General features: G+C 43.1%; 2 protein-coding genes across 6 annotated transcripts; both read right to left on the bottom strand.

The window, feature by feature from the left end:
* Positions 1 to 1,575: 1,575 nt before the first annotated feature.
* BCL2L15 (BCL2 like 15) lies at positions 1,576 to 6,762 on the bottom strand. Its single transcript, XM_032881400.1, has 4 exons — positions 5,600 to 6,762; positions 5,158 to 5,279; positions 2,374 to 2,598; positions 1,576 to 1,768 (listed from the first exon to the last, which is right to left on the bottom strand). The coding sequence occupies exons 1-4, from the start codon at positions 5,724 to 5,726 to the stop codon at positions 1,751 to 1,753; spliced, it is 492 nt and encodes a 163-aa protein (XP_032737291.1). The 5' UTR covers positions 5,727 to 6,762; the 3' UTR covers positions 1,576 to 1,750.
* Positions 5,167 to 19,915, bottom strand: AP4B1 (adaptor related protein complex 4 subunit beta 1). 5 transcript variants are annotated; one of them, XR_004385439.1, is made up of 14 exons: positions 19,896 to 19,915; positions 19,327 to 19,514; positions 17,422 to 17,646; positions 16,601 to 16,731; positions 16,078 to 16,225; positions 15,037 to 15,533; positions 13,921 to 14,004; positions 13,078 to 13,181; positions 12,152 to 12,359; positions 11,651 to 11,932; positions 10,722 to 11,172; positions 8,127 to 8,170; positions 6,803 to 6,885; positions 5,168 to 5,279 (listed from the first exon to the last, which is right to left on the bottom strand). XR_004385439.1 is itself a non-coding variant. In XM_032881397.1 (10 exons), the coding sequence occupies exons 1-10, from the start codon at positions 19,437 to 19,439 to the stop codon at positions 10,745 to 10,747; spliced, it is 2,220 nt and encodes a 739-aa protein (XP_032737288.1). In that variant the 5' UTR covers positions 19,440 to 19,514; the 3' UTR covers positions 10,687 to 10,744. The 5 variants fall into 5 exon arrangements, 1 of the variants encoding a protein (XP_032737288.1); XR_004385438.1 differs by lacking the exon at positions 19,896 to 19,915 and adding an exon at positions 19,716 to 19,762; XR_004385437.1 differs by lacking the exons at positions 6,803 to 6,885; positions 19,896 to 19,915 and having other exon boundaries at positions 5,167 to 5,279.
* Between the last annotated feature and the right edge of the window lies 1 nt (position 19,916).

Raw genomic sequence — 19,916 nt, 5'->3', positions numbered from 1 at the left:
GCGAGGGGATGTGGTTACACTTGAGCCAAACTGTAACCAAACCATTAATGTCTCTCTTTAAAAATAGATATAGCAATGCTTTTCTTCTTGACAATCCACTAAGTAGTCTAGCCTTGGGGTTTATGAATGTAAGAGTCTCTATGTGATGACTGCCTACTAATCTATGAGATTATGAAGGATTACTACAAGATACACTTGCAGATACCACAGGCTTCACTTCCAATCACTTAAGGTAGGGGCTGGGGAAATGTAGACCCTCTACTGACTGACTATCCAGGGGTCCCGGAGCTTTCTGATTTGCCAAAGAGCTCAAGAAAGTGTGGACTATGTAGGAACTGACAAACACTCTTAAATTCTTAAAAAATAAAAAAAAAGATTTGTCCTGTGTACCATTGTGTTTGGCACGAATGATCGGGGTTGCAACAGAATTTAAATTCTTTGAAGAGAAATGTTCATTTAGCTTTTAGCTTTAAAGCAGGGGTCTACATGCCTTTCTGTAAGGGCCAGATAGTAAATACATTTTATAGGCCATTAGGGATCTGCTGCAATTCCTCAGCTGTGCCACTGAAGTGCTAATACAGGCATGGGCAACACAGAAACAAGTGAGTGCGGCTGCTTGCTGATAAACCTGTGGACACAAAAAGCAGCAGGCACGATTTGGCCGGCCCCTGTTCTAACGTGAGTGTGCTCAAGTCCTATATGGACATAAGAATGCCCTGTGGAACTGGCTAAAAGGGTTGGCTCCTAGGCCCCAGCCTCACCCTACAGAATCAGAATCTCTAGGGATGGGGCCTGGAAATCAGCAATTCATAAGGTCCACAAGTGATATGTAAAGCACTTTTTGGTTTGAAAAACACTGTGGTATGCAGCTAGTTTCATCTAAGCTGGGATGGCCCCACTGTCCTAGATGTGGGCCAGCACTTCCTGCATCCTGTGGCAGTAAAAACGCACTGTTTTATCTTCTGTTGGCCTTTCTCTTAGAAGGGCAGATGAGGAAACTGCTTTTTTTTTTTTTTTTTTTTTTTTTGCTTTCAACCTAAAAATGCATAAAATGATTTTGCTTTGGTGAAATTAACACAAAACTAAGGATAGGAATTTAAAAGAAAATCCTCAATTTATAACAAGATTTCAACAAAAATCTCCCTTGAAGTCATTTAGACTACAACATAAATAGACAAGATCCTTACCAAAGGACAGGGCTCAATCTGAATTAATAGTTTACCGTGTGTTCCCTTTCCCAAAATATGCCCAGCAGAGGCCTGCTCTGTCGCCTTGAAATTTCCTCCTAACAAACCATTACTTTGTATCTGGAGGTCTTGGCTTAAATGGAAACTCCTCCAAATTCACGTAAAGACAGAAAGTACAAAATCTCTGTAGACCTCTGAGGGCTGCTCCCAACTTTAGCAATTGGTGGAAAAGCAATTATTCAGCTAAGTCCAGTTGTGTCCAAAGGAAAGCAGCTTTGGATTTGGTTGTCTGTTTTGTTCTTTAAAGATTTTTTAAATTTTTTTATTTGACAGAGAGAGACACAGCAAGATAGCACAAGCAAGGGGAGTGGGAATAGGGTTGCAGGGAGCCCGATGCAGGGCTTGATCCCAGGGTCCTGGGATCATGACCTGAGCCAAAGGCAGACGTTTTACAACTGAGTCACCCAGGTACCCCTGGTTGTCTGTTTTAATGGCCAGCAATCAATCCCTCCATCAAAGTGGCAGTGATGTTGAAGCTAGGAAACAGCGCCACCGCTTCGTAGTCAGCTCTCCAGGTTCTCCTAGGAAGGACAGGGAAGAGCCTACAGTCAAAGGGACTTCTTTGTAAAGGGAGCATCCTAAAGAAAGCACAAATAATCTGCAGACACCTCCAGGGGGTGCAGCTCTTACTGAGGCGTCTGCTGCTGCTGGAAATGAAGAGGAATGCTCAGCGAGAGCAGATGTTCTAATGATGACTAAGACATGGGCTTAGAATGCCTCCTATAGTTACCACAGCAGCAGATAGCACTGTTTGTTGTGAGATGACAGGGGATGATTCTGAATTTCTGAAGCGGGGCTGAGGCTAGTACTCTATCACCAGTATACTTAACAGGCCGTAATATATAGGAAGCGGGATTTAGCTTTACACTGTTAGGAGTCAACTAAAATTTTAGGCAAAGTATCTCTGGAGTCCAACACCTAGAGTCCTGAGCTTCTGACTGCTCCCCTTCGCATGGGGAAAAACAAAGCAAAACAAAACAACAAACTGCCATTTTCAGCAAAGTAGGGAGACCTGTTCTTCTACTTGGTTTCCAACTTACAAAAAGAATCAGGCATTGGGAGTCCTGGGTATTAGTACAAAAACAGTGCAAATGCCTATCAAAGCCAGGGGCCTCGACATACTTACCCAACCTCCCTGGCCCTGGACAAACTCTTGGATGGCACTGTTCCCATTGATCATGCTTGTCATGGAGACAACGACCTGTCTTGCCATTTCGGGAGCGATGTGGGCCACGTATTGAAGAAGCTTCACTGACACTGCCAGAAAGGCTCTCTCATAAGCTAAGCTGGAATCCTGAGCACACCAAGCCTGACTAAGACTTTTGACTGTGTCCTGAAGTGCAGCTCCTGCCTGGAGAGAGACACGGGATATCAGTGAAGTGTTGATATAAAGGTACAGGAGACTGCAGGGGCAGGCGTCCAGTAGAACAAGAGTTTCCTAGAGAATGACAAGTACATTGTATCTGATCATATCTGGGGTAATCTTAAGGAGTGTTATTTTGTTATTTATTGTAACGTGTACAGAGAAAACATAAGTAGCCCATCAAACACATAATTTCAGATATTATTATTTAAGACATGCAAAAAGGGCCGAAAGTAAAAAGTTATTTGAAAGTAAAATATTAAGTACACAATAGTACAGCTGGTCGAGTTGTAGAGGTATTACTTGAATGATTGAAGTCTGTGAAATTCTAAAGTTAAAAAAAAAATTGTTTTTCCTCCTCCTGTTTCCTTCCCCTCAGAACTGATCCAAAAGTCATTAGGTGGGGCCAAGCAATATCTACTGTGGTATAGTGTAGGGGGGACCCTTGGTAGTCAGAGCAGTTGTCAGAACCCAAATAAGCTGCAGAGGGCATCCACATATGTACCCAGATCTTGGTTTCCAAATATCATTCTCCATTTAAAGATACCAGAGCTCCCTGGAAAAAGGCTGATTGCAGGCTGCAGCTTGGAAAATACAAGAGAGCTGTCAGAAATTAAGGAAGTACTCACAGAATGACAGGGACGTACTGAAAAGACACAGTCCAGGTGGTGAGGACACCCACTGGTCAAAGCTAAGACAATTTGAGCATCCAAATAATAATGACAGTAACAGGTTATACCCCTTGAATAACACAGGAATTCATGAGTCCATGTTTATATACAAAATAAATGAACAGATTGAAATGTTGATGAGATAGGGGATATTTACATAGTTTCAAAGTCCCCCCACAACACTTAACTATATTAACCACAGATATTAACTACAGTGGAGAAGCCTTGCAGACACTATCCTAAGTGACTGAAGTTAACATCAGTAATGGGACAAATTAAAATCTGTGCCACTTAAAAGGTGCAATGAGAAGAACACAGCAACCCTTCTGTGACCTCCCTACCAAAAGTACATACCCTGAATCCACTCAAGAGGAAACATGAAACAAACCCAAGTTTAAGGGACATTCTACAAAATGACTGACCCATAATCTTCAAGCACCAAGATCATGAAAAATCAAGGAAAGACTGAGGAACAATTCCAAACTGAAGGGGATTGAAGAGACAGGACAACTAAATGAAGGATCTGACTCTGGCCTAGATCTTTTTGTTGTATGTGACATCACTGGGACAACTGGCCAAACTTGAATGGGATCTGAGGACAAGATAATAATGTGTCAGTGCTGATTTCCTGGTTTTGATGTGGTTATATAAAAATGGCCTTATTTGAAGGAAATGTGAAAGTATTAGGGGATGATGGAACATTTTATCAACTACCTACTCTCAGATGATTCAAGAGGGAAATTCTTTGTACAAATTATGTGCAACTTTCCTATGAATTTGGAAGTTCCAAAAAAGTTTTGTTTTGTTTTGTTTTTTAATTAAAAAACAAAAGTAAATTCAGCTCTTGGCTACCTAGGAAAGTTTCAGGGCAAGCAATTAGGAGTAATAAGTCCAGTTCTGCCTGAATAGGCGCACCATCCAAGCTATATTTCATAAGAAGAATAAAGCATAATGGTGAAGAGTGTGGTTCTGGAATCAGTCTGGGTTAAAATCCTAACTTCAACGCTCACTCAGTAACCTAATTTCTTGTTTCCCTCTTCCTCAGTTTCCTTATCTGCTTAAATGGATAACGAGTCAGGAAAACATGTATGGAGGGTCTCCCATATAGGAGGTACTATGCTGGGTTGTGTGAAGACTGCAGTGAACAAAGAGGTCAGATTTTGGCTCTCACGGCATTCCACAAACAGGAGGGGAGGTTGCATTTTGAGTTTCAGTTCCTATAATACCCCAGGGACTGGTGGAAGGTTTAAATGAGATAGTTTAAGTGCAAAAGTGTTTGGAATACTGTCTGGCACCTGTTAAGTTTGTATTACCTGCCATTATTGGTAACAAGCAGCAACATCTTCTAGAATGCTGCCTGTGGTCTTTACATCTAATGCAGCCTCCAAGTGCCACCGCTAGTAATCAGCGTTCTGATGAAAAGCCAGATATGCCCTAGGTAGCGGCTGTCAGTACTCATTACAACATACTTGAGGACTGCCTGCCTTTCCAATATATAATTTCATTGCTGGACCTTGGGTTGGGGGAAGGAAGACACCCACTCCCAGCCAAATAAATATTAAATAGGTGCATTAAAGAATAAAGTGCTTTACCAAGAACAAAGTGCTACATATGTGCTCCGTGTCATGTAAGTACAGCTCTGTTGAAAAACAAATGGGAACAATCTGAAGGTTGACCAGCCCTTGCCAGAAGATTTTCCTCTCAATACCACTTAGGCCTTTGATTAACTCCTGAACAACCAGCAACTGGAGAATTCCTGCTGTGTCTCCTTGGATGAATATAAACCCCCAAATCTTTTGCAGGACATTTCTAGTTATAGTCATACAAGAGTGGTAAGAAAGTAGCATCTGGAACAGAAAAACTGCAGCAACTTTACCCGTCCACGACTGGTTTCTTCAATGACATTTTTGGCAGAAGCTTCCAATTCTCCATTGAACTGGTCACCCAACATCCGAAGGCGACCAGCAATGATGGCCACGTCAAAAGAGCAAGGATCTCCTAAGATGGAGGAACACATTCACATGCATTATACAACTTGAAGGGACGGCCAGTCCCAGGAATCTGGGCATTGGAGAACACTTTCTAGACTTTCAAACAACTGTGGCATCGATCTCTCCCAAGAGCACCTTTGATATCCTTTCAACCCCATAGTCAGAAAATCTCCCTTCACTGAGAATATCTTTCCCTTCCATGGAAACTACTGATTTTCAGGTATTGCTGAAAGCTTAGTTTGCCTTTTGAAACTTAGGAGGCAATAAGAAAGCATACTCAGATGCTCTTATTGACCTGCAATCAGCACCTCAGGCCAGGAGTCTTACCTGAATCTGGTTCGTCTCCACAACATAGGTCCCGGTTAGCAACCTGCATTGGGGTGCCTAAAAAGTCTGTGAGTAAAGTGTTCAAGATGCATTCTGTTTGCTCCTCAAAAGTTCGGGGCCTCTTCATTTTAGATGTTCGCTGCTGAGTTTTTGCTTTTCCACAAAACAAGCAGGTTTCAGCTCAGCAGGAAGTCAGAACTGCTGGTAAACTAGAAGCATCGACCTCTGTTCTTTCTAAAGTCTCCTAATGGGACATGTAGTCCTGGAGCGTGTCCTACCACTTTTTTTCAAAACTAGCTGTCAGAAACATGGGACTTCTCTGAAGAGCTCACCTACACAAACTGGGGAGACTTTTTGAAAACTTTCGGTTCCTTTTCTCAGAACCACACCCTAGCCAGTACTTAAGATTAATGAATAACTTTTATTGTTAGCCAATTTAGAACTGAAATAGAGTTGAGGAAGAGTGTCTTGGGCAATTTCATTTAGAAATACTTCCTGTTAGGTTCTGAGTCTGGTGTTACTTAAAGAAAGTTTCAGAGTTATAATAGAACAGCATTCAACTTCTAATAGACAGCATTTATTTGCCATATTCAGACATTTTATGTACTGAGTGTCTATGGGTAAGGAACTATGCCTGGCACTACAAATAACACAGGAAAATGACACAGATACAGTTCCTGTCCTCGAGGAGCTTACGCTTTTGCATGTACAACCGATATTACATGATTAATCCATAATTTCTTGTGCTTATTGAGATAGTGTGTGATTACATTGTGCAATGGGGAATCAGACCTAGGGGGTTAGGAAGGCTTCCTTGGAGTTGTTAACATCTGAGATGAGCTCTAAAGTACAAGGAGGGATTATGAGGCAAAGAGGAGAAATAATACCATTCCAGGTGGGACTAGGATATATAGAATTGAGAAGGTGGGGGAAAAAACTTGGGCATTTGAGGAATTAAGAATGGGGATAATACAAAGTATTTCACAAGGAAATTATATGAGGATTAAGTAAGACAATGTTATGTGGGATGATCCAGCAGTTTCTGACATGTAGTAAGCGTTAAATGTCTTTCCTCTTAGCCCAAGGCCTGAGGACCAGGATGAAAGGAATCTGGGATTTGTTCTCCAAGAGAATTAAGTAAGATATTTCTAACAGGCGTTAGACTCCATCCTGTTTTTATGAGATCTCCTGACTGACACTTACCCACAGTGGCTGCCTTCTTAATGAAGCCACATCTAAGTCTGGGATTTGGGTGTCAAAACTCAGCTCTTCCAGGGTATTCTGACCTGGTGAGCTGATAAGGAATTCAAGCATAAGCAGTAAGCCGGGTTGTTCAGAAAGAAAGTCCTACTTGCAAAATAAAAAGAGCCAATCTTCTGTTTTCTATTCTGTTTTAAAAACAAATGATTATAAACTGCTTTTGGATGAGAAACAGAAATTACATAAAGGGCCGTTTTCATTTGTCGTCTATCACTAGGGCTGAAACCAGGTTCTGCTGAGTAAGCTTTAGACCTGACAGAAGAAGATCCTTCTGAGAGAATTCTGAGCCATCATCCTTTCACACTAGAGTGGGTTACTAAAAATTTAAGGATTCTAACAAATTAATTTGACATATTCCCCAAGTGCATACGAAAACAAATGAAAGGTTTATAAGATACCATCCAGCTGGTGTTAAATACCCAAGGTAAGTGGCATCAGTAAATGGCAGCAAAGAAATTTAAAAGCAAGCCCATCCTACCTCAAATAATAAACCTTTTCCCACAGTAATTTGTTTCACAGCTGATGTGCTTATGGGCAAATGCCATCTTCGGAATCTAATCTTTGCATTATCTTATCTATCCTTTGCATTATCTTGTGGAAGCAATGTTGTAAGGAGTATATCTTCTCCTGGGCAATATGGGGTAGTTTCCTCCTTTGTGTATTTCTTCTGGAGCCTTCATTATAGGGTCTTCCCGAACCACCCCATTCCTTCTTCCACAGCTCACATCCCCTTCACTCTTGCAGTTCAAGTACTATCTCCCAGGTAGTACCAAAAAATGAAGCCACAGTGTTTTCACCATCACTTGCTTCTTTTGCTGCCCTGGCCACAATTTACATCCCTCTCTCAAAAGCCTCATCACCTTTTTTCATTGGCTCAAAGTCTAGAGTCTTGTCATCTGCCCCAGGTCTGCCTGTGAATGAGGATCCTTGGATACTGCTCCTCTCAATGTGTAAATCTGTAACTGAGAAAATAAGTTATTTGTCTCCCCTCCCCAAACACCCAATATATGAGAAAGGGAGAGAATAATGGTTACAGAACTCCCATTCAAAAAGGGGTATGGGGGAAATGGAAGCATTTAACAGCCACTAGTCCATGGCAGTAAGATTAAGGTCAGGAACTACACAAATGATTGCCTCTGCAAAGTTTTAAAGCACCATTCATTACACATGTCACATACTATTTCCTAACCCAGACATTAAAAAGTCATTTTTCTAAAAGCACAATATCAACTACCCTCAAGGATTTTAAAAATATGCATCTACTTACATCACATCATCAAACCATATGTCTGCCAAGGCTAGAGAGAGCTCCTAGGGAGAAGAAATATAATTAACTTCATGGTATACGTAAGCTTTAGTCATTTTGCTTATAAATTAGCAAAACCAGGCTACAGTTAAAAGAAATAATTTCCTCCTTCAGACCATTTTAAAAGTACACTTTCCAAAAGCAACAGTCTCATATTTGGCTATGCCCCACACATTACAGACAAATGACCAAGTAGGACTTAATCTTTTAAAAGCTCCAATAAATGGGATCATTTTGGTAACATTTGTTCAATTATTGAGCCATTACTAATTTTCTTTAGATCAACATTTCAATTATAGCCTTTAATTTTTAAAGAAGTAAATAATTTTACTTAATCTCTACCGTTTATATCCTGTTCCTTTATAACGCTGTAAACTGGCAGCACTTTTCACTTCCATTTCCTTTCTTTTAGTATGTAATTAAACGGTCACGGTTTAACCAAACAAATCGAACTATGGAAAAGGCAATTCTGAAACCGTTCTGATCTCTCTACATGTAATCGTGGGAACCCATGATCTAGATCCTTCTCAGTGGGGAGCGATTTTGTCCCACCAAGGCACCTTTGGCAATGTCTGGGCATTTTTGTTACCACTGGGGGTTCTATTGGCATCTAGTGGGTATAGGCCAAAGATGCTGCTGATAATCATTCTACAGACCACAGGAAAACCCTCCATACAAAGAATCATCTGGACCCAATGTCAGTAATGCTGCTTATGAGAAACCCCAGTCTAGATGGACTTCCACTATTGTTTGGTTGATACAATATAACAAAACACACTTCAAACACCAATCCCAGGGACGCCTGGGTGGCTCAGTTGGTTGGACGACTGCCTTCGGCTCAGGTCATGATCCCAGAGTCCCGGGATCGAGTCCCGCATCGGGCTCCCAGCTCCATGGGGAGTCTGCTTCTCCCTCCTACCTTCTCCTCGTTCATGCTCTCTCTCACTGCCTCTCTCTCAAATAAATAAATAAAATCTTTAAAAAAAAAAAAAATTTCTACAAACACCAATCCCAAAACACCATCAAATCTAATTATTGACAGCCATTCATTTGGTAAATATTTACTGAGTCATCATTATATGGCAGACTGTAGAGATGGAAGGAAAAACATCACCATCCTTAGAAATTGTCCAGGGGGGAAAACAACGCACAAAACCCAGGCCCTTGCCAGAAAAATCAATACCGTCTATTACTTACTCTTATTAAGAGCCTAGTTGAGAGAAATGATGGCTGAAAAACTTAAAGGTATGCAGTCCATTTATGTATCTACGTGGTAGAAGTCCTTGAATTAAGCTAGATATTTAGATTGTGTTATCTTAAGTCCTTGAAGAAATGTGCCCACTAAGGTCCATGTTAAAGTCATGCTCTCTGCTTTCACTGAAGAACACCATAAGTGATAAGAAACCCATTACTGACTTCCCATAAGAATCTTGTACTTTTCCCCGTGTCACCTATGTGAAACTACACGTAAATTTCTTTTGGAAATTAATATTAGAAAGTCTTTTCCTCTCTAATGACGACTTTATACCTATTTCTCTTCACTCAGCCAAATCACTTAGAGCTAAATTTGAGGCTCAACTGTACCAATTATGTCAGCCCTTAAGCCTGAACATTTGTGTACCATCCCTAACTAAGCTGGTCTGAGATGGTATTTTCATCTTCCCTGTTGTGGATCCTCTGGTTATTTATACTTTACTATTTATACTTTAAGCCATCCTATGGCATCTGCTCTCACCATAAGTTGCCTCAGTTAATGTAGAAAATGTGGGCAGGTATGAATAAAACTGAAAGCAAGGAAGAATGACAGAAAACAATTACAACTGTCCTGCTAGACACACGCACTGGAGGCCTTGACAGCCTGACAGAACCTGTAATGAAAGCAATAAGGGTCACAGAAAACTTCCTGCAAGAGCTCGTGACTGAGCAGAACGCTGAGAGACAAGGACTAGATGCTGCCTAAAGAAAGAAGATATGAGGGTGAGGAAACGTTCTAGCCAAGCAATAAAAGCAGGAGCAAAGCACAGAGGTGAGAGAGAGCCTTGTGCATTCCAGGAAGGCCAAGTCGTTTGCCAATACAAGAACAGGGTGTTCGGGCGAGTGGTGAGACAGGACACTGAAGAGTTACCTCTGACGCCGCACTAAAGACTTTAGACTCTGTCCTTGAAAAGCATGATTAGAAACAGGAGACCAGTGAGGAATTTATTGCAGTAATACAGGGAAGAAAAGATGATCCCCACAAATGATGACTTTGTCAGTTTCCATAAACATCAGGCATCTTTAGTAAAACAATCCCTATAATGGATTAGAAAAGAATCCAAATCCTATCCTCAGTCCCTCCCCATCCCCTTACCAACATTAACTTTTCGACATCACCTAGAAAATGGGGTCATTCACCTATAGGTATGAGAGGACTAAGTCAATAGTCTTTGGACAAAAACATAAAAATCCTGATTCTGAGATTGTCCATTCTTGTTTGTATTTGATAGCATCTGGATTTAAAAGCAAATTCTAATAAAAAAAAAAACAACTAGCAATTCTGATAGCTACTCATCTCACCTAGGACAAGCGGCAAGAATCTGTTATGATTTTATGTCTCCAATTGTCCCAAGCACAGTTTCTAATACAGAAATAAAACTATTCAGTGTCTCGGTCCTTGGCTCATTTTGTTTCACAGAGATCTGCATTTCGGAGTTCTCGGACTCCAAGAGCAGTTCTGTTAGGAACAGGCAGCCAGTGTCATCCTGGGCACTGAGGTAGGCTTTCCACGGCTGAGCCCCAGCCCTGCTCATTGCGATGGTCTGGATGTTCACTACTTGTAGGGCCATCTGGAGGGTGTCGGAATGGACGGCTCCCCGCCAAGGGAACACCTGCTGATGAGCAACTTTCAGGCTAAACCAAGTTTTCTCAAAATACTCAGCAGTCAGCTGGCAATTGGGGACTAGCATGAGGGCTCCAGAATCAGGAAGTTCCTGAACCATCTCCTTGCTCTCTTCAGGAATCAGGGGACCTGAAAGAGTTAGAAAGCTTGTGTAAGAGATCTTTTTAATCTATACCAACTGTGTTTTTTTGAAAAAGATTTTATTTATTTGAGAGACAGAGAGAGACCACACGAGCGGGGGGGTGTGGGGGATGTGGGGGGTTGGGCAGTAGAGGGAGAAACAGGCTCTCCACTGAGCAGGGAACCCTAAGCGGGGCTGGATCCCAGGACCCTGGGATCATAACCTGAGCAGAAGGCAGATGCTTAACGACTGAACCACCCAGGCGCCCCTAAACTATGTTTTTTTAATCTAGATTTCCATAAGTATACAGTGTGACTTTTATCTTTGGACAAATGGTTGAAATAGCCAATGAGGAACTTCTTTCTTGCTCACAAAGACTTCAAATTCAGGCCACAGTCTGAGCCGTAGCTAGGGTACTCTACTTCCTACCAGTCATTGCAAAAGGTAAAGATTTTTCACAAGATGTAAAGTAAGGACTATTTCTACCTGAAGTGGCAAAGGATGCAGCGTTAGAAAGCTCCGGGCCCCGACGTTCTGGCCCCTGGTATTTAGAGATGGTTGCCCAGCGGGCTTTGCCATAGACTGGCACCAGTGTGTTGAAGTCTGAGGCCCAGCTATTCACAGGTCTTTCTGCCTGATCCTCCAAAAGTCCAAGAGAAGGGTCAGATTTAGGACTACACAGGATCTGCTTCACTCCATCAATGCCAGCTAAGAGAAGGCGATAATAGAAGAGGCCCCGGTCTCGTACTGCCATATCCTTTTCTTCCTCTGAGGTAAGACAAAGACTTGAGTTAATTACAAACAAAACCAAAACACTCCTTCTACCCTGTGCCAACCGGAATGGGGGAAAAAAGAAAGGAGGGAGGAAATCTTAGAGAACATTAACGTGGTTTCTTGGGTCCCCAGCGTGACTCACCAAATAGTGTCAGCTGTCAGAATGTTTCCTATCTGACATGGCAAGTACAACTGTACTTCTGGAGAACCTACCTATGCAGTAATGTAACAGACGCCCCAGCATGTCCTGGCACTCGGCAGGCCGGGAGAGGAAAAGGCGCAGCAGTGCAGTGAGTAGCTCCATCTTCACAGCTGGAAAAGTCTCTGACTTCACGTTCTCCACAAAGTCTTCCAACACATACGGAGCATTGGGGATTCTCTCCCCATGGACACCAAGGAGCCAAATAAGCGCCTGTTTCCCCTGAGGAATGAAGTGAGAGCAGGTCCTTCCCATTTGACTGTACCAAACACAGTAATGGGTTTTAGAAAAGGTATCATCTTTTATTTACTTCAATTTGCATTGTTATTGATCCCCCACACCCCGACTGCACTCTCTACAACAAATAGGAATAAAATGTCACTACACAAAAGGAGACTCAAGACTCCTTCCAGAGCCTGCATTGGTTATGTAATGAGGCTTCCTCAGTGTGGGGGCCTCTGGCGCAGTCTGGGGTTTAATATATCAGTGAAAGCTATTGAAAGAGCGCTCTAAACCACTTCATGAAGATGGTAATTAACCTAGAGTGCAAATCGGAGACCTCTGGGAAGCTTCTTAAAAATCTATGTGTCTAGGCCCAGCACTCCTGAGTATTTAAGTTGGCAGACCTGCAGTGAAGCCCAAATATCCACAAATGATTCTGATTCTCATTACAGCTGAACACTCCATGGTCTAAAATCTCTGGTTCAACACTGTTCAAGAAAACAATGATATCAAAGCATTTGTAGCAAAAATCATATATAAATCTCATGTTTTTACACTTCTACCCTAACTATACCCAAAGAGAATTTGAGGTGGCAATCAATTCTAAGAATTTCTATATTCAGACACTGAGTAGAAAGAAGAATTAGGTTCCATTTCACAGAGCAGGGTCCCAACAATTTCCCCTCTGCCTGGAGATAAAAGAGAATTTGCCATTTACCTCACTGTCTTGAATGTTCTCCTCGCAGCCGGGCAGGGCCTGACACACAGCTTCCGTACACTGAGGACACAACCAAACCAGGTCTCGGAAAGTTTGCACCACCCCTACAACACAGCTCAGGATACAAGAGCATAGGATTAGAGGCTCCACACAAGAAAGAATCTTAAGAGAAGTCACAAATTCAGACTAGACTGCCACATGAATTTCTGTAAAATGGGTGTCAGAGGGGTGGTCAATGATTTTCTGAGAAATGTCTGACATGGGCAATAATTTCTTAAATCGGTGTTGCTCTTATCGGATTGGTCATGAGGATCAAGGAGCTCATATATGCAAAAGCACGTGGTAAAATGTAAAGCAAATGTGAGGTCATGTTATTGTTGAATGATATTTGGAAGAGAGTTTAAATGGAGCCACCACGGATGGGACTAAGGTGAGGCAAACGAAGCGCTGGGGGTGTAAAATTGAACACATGCAGGGTTAGCATTTGCACAAGCCTGAGAGTGAGTGCCTCTTGCATCCTGGGTACCTTGCTTGCCTCACCCTAGTCCCAGTCCTGAAAGCCACTGCTGCCATAAAGCAAAAAGAGGGGTGAACGTGGGGAGTTAACAAGCCTGGGCATTCTGGTAGCCTTCATTATCTACAGAACAGCCTTGCAGAGTTATGGCAACCTGAAGACCCTCTCTGTCAGATCTACAGACCCTACGCTTCTCTGACGGCAGCACATGAGGATGTAAAGAAAAACTTAAATCTCTGTTACACAACGATAATTTTTTTTTTTAAGCAACTGCTACAGGGCAGGCATTTGCCAAAAAAAAAAAAGCCCAAAGGGTAGCCAGCCATTACCTGTGGTAATGTGCTCTTGCCGAAGCCCCAGCAACTCTGTTAGAATCTGCACACACTGGTCTGTGTAGGTCCTGGCAATCCCACCTACAGGAGAACAGAAAGCAGAGAAAAGTGGTAAGTCAAATCCTAGCACCTCATTTTAAAAAAAACTTGCCACCAGTCAAAGACAAAGAAGAGTGGCAAAATCTTAAAAAACAACCACCACCACCAAAAAAAAACCACCCCTTGCTTGATGAAGTAACAACCTAAGTTTCCTATGTTTGGTAAAAGTGAATTTTTCCATTGAACAAGGCTGAAAACCTTCAGCAACAAAGGTATGTGTGCGGCAGCCAGATATGAGGCATTGTGGGCTTCAGAGCACCTCACAGGAATGGCCCTGCCAGGAGCGAACACCTGATCATAGGAGCTCTGCTCTCCGATTTGTTCACTCTTCCTGCCCCTGAAAATATTCATTCTTCATTCTAACATAAGGGTTCCTTCTCCTCTTCCACTTGATGTCCTCCAACAAAACATAGCTCCCTGGCTGCTTTCATTTTGTGACTCAATCTGGCCTTCTGAATTCCAGACAAATATGAAAAAGCCTGTAAGATTTAGGATTTATTGTGTTGGTCTGTACTCAGCACAATGCATAGCCCATAGCAGAAGCTCAATAAACAACTGGCCAGTTGACACAGGACTTTGAGTCTGGAAAGCCTGGTTCTGATCCCGGGTCAGGAACCACATGACCTTTTGGCCACTTAAAAACCTTTTTGTTTCTGAGTTTCTTCATCTCTAAAATGACGTGATAACACTTTCCTACTTTTCCTGACTGCCTCCCAAGACTGTGCTAAGATGATATATGGGAAAGCATTCTGGATAGTACCCAAGAAAAGGCCATATAAATGTTAATTACTCTAGTTTGAGTTACCTGTATTCTCTATCCTAGAAGATAAGGCAACAACAGTGATGCCAAAAAAACCCCTCCCTCCCCACTTTTGTCTGTGGCCACTGACTCCATGGTAATTTGGCACATGGTAATTTGTCTCTGATGCAAGATTCGTTCCCTTTTGGTCTCCATGATTCCACAGGTTTCTGGTTAGTCGAAGGTCTCCAAAAGGAAAAGCAGCAGACCCCTACCTATGGCAAAGATGGCGGCCTGGGCAAAGTCGGCTGACACGTCAGTACAGTACCCTCGGAGCTCCTCTAGCACCTGCTGTACGTTCTCGTCGTTCACCAGCTCGCACAGCACCTCCACCTTCTGCAGCTTGATGTAGTGGGGCTCCGAGTAGGAGCAAAAAAACTTTTTGTAGTGGCTGCTAAAGTGCCCGGGCAAACTGTGCAAGATCTGACGCACATGACACAGGGCAGCAAAACAGAGCTCGCGGCTCTCCGAAGAACAGGCAGCCAGCAGAGGGCCCTTGACTTGCACAAGCACATCCGTCTGTACATGGGGGAATTTTTTTGCCAAGATGAGAAAGAGTTTTGTGGCTCCCATCACCACACCGGGGCTACTGCTCTTAAGAAAGCTATCTAGCAGATTGAGAATGTCAAACAGCTCCTCCTCACTGCGGGGTTGATAGCGTAGCAGAAAGTTCAATACTTCAGCCTGGCCCCACTGGTCCAGTTTTGGCATTCTATCCAAAAAAGAAAAGAAGAGTGTTATTTTAGCAACCAAATTAGGACCATCTGCATGCAAATGTCATGTCACCAATCATCTGTTCATCATAACAAGGAAAGAATTCTTGAAAACAGGCTGTGCCATAATAGAATTATTCTTTTTCATGTGCTATTTAAAGTTTACACAAAATTGGCTTTCAATTCCGAGATGAGTTTATACTACAAATTCTCATCATCTAAGGCCAAGGACCATGATCACTGGACCCAGATCCAGAGTCTTTACAGTTTAAGACAGTATAAATCGCTTAGTTTGGGGGACATAATGATTGTAAGGGAGGACAGAACCTATTTCCAAGGGATATTTCTGCCATCCCTCTATACCACCAAAAGAAACTAAGACAAATAAAAGAAATCTCTCAGTGAAATTTGAGGAAGCTAATAGTCATGGTTAACTTTACTACTCTACAGAAGTTGTTCAAAATGTCTCCTTGATTCAACATGTCATGATCCCACTAGGATGCAGATCTCATCATAACAAAGAGAGCACCGAGGCATCCAAACCGATTTAAGAGATGGTGGGCGATGGGTTTGTTGATGACAACACCTCCTTCCTGTTTCAGAATTTCCTCTAGAGACCTCAGGCAGTTCACAACCACAATTGGATCTTGGTCACGCAGCAAACTGTATAATTCATTTACCAGAGCACCGTCTATAAAAGAGCACAAGATCTCAGATAAAGAACAGCTTCACTGTCTCAGGAACAGAGCCAGAGTACTAGCTCCAGGCAGACAAAGCTGAACTTCTCTGCTACAAAAATAACAAAGGCAATAATAAAGTGCAAGGCAAAAAATTGCCATCTGCAGACTGTTCTAAGTAGCTAACATGATGGATCTCACCTGGGCCCCAGAGAAAAGGCTTCTGTGATCTCAAAAAATACCAAACCGGCCTTTCTACTTAAAGAGACAAGTACAGAAGTAAGGCCACATTACTATTTTCTCCCGAAGTCACGTCATCTTTTACAAAGTCATACATGTAACTGAGGCAAAAATAAATACTGGTCATGACAGATTACACTGAAACTTACCCACTTCAGAGTCTCCATGAAGATTATGCATTTTGGCACAACCAAGAACTGCCACCCTCCTGACATATGAAGCTTTATCTCGCAGACCATTGAGAATGGGCTGTTGGATATATTCCTGCACACCAGGCATCCTAAGCAACACATACTGGAGTCAGCCAGATCCTGAAATGCTAGCTTTGATGGAACTCAGCTCCTATTCACTTAACAGAAAGTTTAGTAGATGTTTGAATGTACAACTATCACATCATAAAGAATTAGGGAGGGGCGCCTGGGTGGCTCAGTTGTTAAACTTTTGCCTTTGGCTCAGGTCGTGATCCCTGGGTCCTGGGATTGGGCTCTGCATCGGGCTCCCTGCTCGGCAGGAAGCCTGCTTCTCCCTCTCTCACTCCCCCATGCTTGTGTTCCTACTCTCAATCTCTCTCTCTGTCAAATAAGTAAATAAAATCTTTAAAAGAGAATAAAGAATTATGGAAAGCCACTGCTAAACTTAAAAAGTCATAGTTGACTTTTCATCTGGAATACTACCACAAGGGCAGCAAAAATACATTATCTACATAATTGTTTAGAGATCATTAACCAAAACCAAGAACTATTTTAGCAAGAGTGAGGATGGAAAATTCCCTTTAATGTAACATGTGACATTTAATGTAATGTGACATAGTTTTTTAAGTCTAAGCAATGGCTGAAAACTTGGGTTCGAGTTACAAGCGCATTTTCTCTAGTATTAAGAAGTTCAAATAGATTATCACCGTTGAAAACCTTTCCCATGGTCTCCTGAATCCATCAGCCACCGATAAACAGTCAGAGAAGAGGGTACTTACCTGAGACTACACATGCTTCGTAATGCCAGCCCTCGCACCATTGGATTGGGGTCCGAACAGTCTTTGCACAGCGTATTAATGGCCAAGAGAGCCAGATCTGGTTTCAGGGGGGCATATGTACACATGTAAAGATAAACCAGCTTCTTCTGAACAATATCTACGGTGGCACTGGCCTTCACCATTTCCATGAAGACACCAGACATGTCCAAGCCCTGAGTCATGTGCCTGAAACCAACACACACAGCAGGAGAAGTAAAATACATAATCCACAGCCTACAATGAAAGACATTTTATCTATACACATCCTGGTTATCCAACTAGATTGTGAAGGAAGCAACCAAGTCTATCTTGTCTATTACATTGCACAATACTTCACACCATGGACCTATAATAAACATTCTTCTATGCATTTAACAAACATTTATTGAATTCCTGGTACATTCCAGTCTAATTCAGCTTCTACATTCCAGGGATATGTTCTGGGGCATAAACCTGAAGAAGGCCTGGTCTCAGATCTTTAGAAACTTGAAGTATAACTAAGGAGAAAGACAAAAACACCACTAAATACAGTATAATAGGTAAATATTAAAATAGGTAAGTATTAAAACTGAAGTTATAGACAAGGTTGGGGCACCTTGGAAGCTCAGTTGGTTAAGCATCCGACTCTTGGTTCCAGCTCAGGTCATGATCTCAGGGTTGTGAATTCAAGCTCATCAGTTCTGAGCTCAGCAGGGGGCCTGCTTGAGATTCTCTCTCTACCTCTCCCCGCCCCCCAATAATAAATAAATCTTAAAATAAAAAAAAAGAAGTAATAGACAAAGTGCAGTGGGGATCCAGAAGTCGAATACTGACAAGAAATCATAAAACACTTCCAATAGGAAGTAACACGTTAGTTGAATGAGCTGGAATTTTCCAGGCAGGTGTAGTAGTAAAATACATTACACATACATAAAATACGTAACGCATGCCATGAGACGTGTAGACATCAGCAAGAATGCTACGTTAAGAGTCTGCAAGTAGTTGTGTTAGGGTGTTCTTGGGGTGCTAGGATAAGAAGTTTGGATTTCCTTCTGTAGATCTGTTTCTCAAGCCTGGTCTCCTACAGGAATCAGATGGGATGTCTGTTTAAAATGCATATTCCTGGGTTCCATCCCATCCGACTGAAAGCAGCATTATTGGATTGGATGAAAATTGTACATTTTTTTTTTTAAGCATCCCAAGGGACTTTTGTGCATCCTGACGTTTGTGATCCACAACTACAGCCTAGAATTATACGTTCAAACTCATGTTAGGAAACTTCGGAGTAAAATGAGGAGGCAAGGTGACCTAGGAAGCCACTTCAATTGCTTTGGTAATAAAACCAGAACAGCGGTGCCAACAAAAAAAAGAAATGCATAGACATTTTCTTGGGTGGGCGGGGGGAGAGGATGGATATTTAGAACTATATATCCATACCATCTGACTGAGAAGTGAAAACCAGAAGTCATCAAGACTGACTTCCCCTCTTGGTCAGCAGGCCGGTGACATTCCTCAACCCAAATATAAGCGGAAGAGCAGGTTTGGGGAGAAGGGAAGGATGCAGGTGCTACTTTGCATGTCTTTGAAGAAACATCCAGATGGGAATGCCCAGCAGGCAGTAGGGTATGTGGGTTTGAAGATACAAAAGGCTTTCTGTACTAGACTCTATAGATCTGGGAGTCACCAGTCTAAGTTCAAGACATGGGTGTAACCACCTTGCTGAGTAAACGAAGTCAAGCAAGTGCCATAAGGGAGGCTGCCGTGGCCATCCAGAGAAGCGGGAAGACCAAATCACACCCTGCCCTGGGTTCAGTCACACTTTCCGAGCGGCCAGGGGTGGGGTCCCGGATGGGGGCCGCCGCGGGGAGTGCGGGCGGTAGCTGATACCTAATCACTCGCTGGATGACATTCCGGTAGCGCAGCCTATCGGCCTGAACGTGAGGGTTACACAGAGCCTTCTTGAGCTCCTTCACCACGTCCTCGGAGCCAAGGTACGGCATCTTCGACAGTCACCGGGCAGCCCCCACAGAACCCCTAGGTAACTCGCGAGCTTCTCCTAGCCCTGACGAGGGAACCTGGGTAAAGCAAGTTATCAGTCAGCGAGGAGACCAAAGGCGTGACCTCACCCCAGCCTCGGCTTCCCCGGGGGCCGCAGCCCAGGCCCAAGCCCTCTCACACCAACCCTCTCCGCGCCCCGGCGAGCCCCGAACGAGGCTCTGCGGTTCTTTCCCGGGACCTGCAGACCGGCTCGCTCCGCCCGAGACCGCTCCCGCTACCTCGAGACCCTCCGCCCCATTTCCAGCCCCGCTGCCGGAGGTCCGCGGAACCCTCCCTTCGTCTCCAGTTCCAGCACTCCGTGCGCCTCCGCGCGGATGCCCGCCGGGATAGGCCCAATCCAGCTTTCTGCGGAAGTCCCGCCTCCTTGGGGCCGCCCGCGCGCGGCGGCTGCCACTCACCTTCTCGCAGCGAGCGCCGAG

The sequence above is a fragment of the Lontra canadensis genome, unplaced genomic scaffold, assembly GCF_010015895.1.
Source record: "Lontra canadensis isolate GAN:19392208 unplaced genomic scaffold, GSC_riverotter_1.0 scaffold75, whole genome shotgun sequence".
NCBI lineage: Eukaryota > Metazoa > Chordata > Mammalia > Carnivora > Mustelidae > Lontra > Lontra canadensis.
This window is presented reverse-complemented; position numbering and strand designations above follow the sequence as displayed.

Excerpts from the sequence above, each read along its gene's own strand:
- BCL2L15 (XM_032881400.1), bottom strand. The coding sequence starts at position 5,726 with ATGAAGAGGCCCCGAACTTTTGAGGAGCAAACAGAATGCATCTTGAAC. Across the intron at positions 5,280-5,599 it reads TGGAGACGAACCAGATTCAG|GAGATCCTTGCTCTTTTGAC; the intron begins GTAAGACTCCTG and ends CCTCCATCTTAG. Across the intron at positions 2,599-5,157 it reads AAGAAACCAGTCGTGGACGG|GCAGGAGCTGCACTTCAGGA; the intron begins GTAAAGTTGCTG and ends GTCTCTCTCCAG.
- AP4B1 (XM_032881397.1), bottom strand. The coding sequence starts at position 19,439 with ATGCCGTACCTTGGCTCCGAGGACGTGGTGAAGGAGCTCAAGAAGGCT. Across the intron at positions 13,182-13,920 it reads GCAAGAGCACATTACCACAG|GGGTGGTGCAAACTTTCCGA; the intron begins GTAATGGCTGGC and ends GCTGTGTTGTAG. Across the intron at positions 12,360-13,077 it reads AGAACATTCAAGACAGTGAG|GGGAAACAGGCGCTTATTTG; the intron begins GTAAATGGCAAA and ends TTCATTCCTCAG.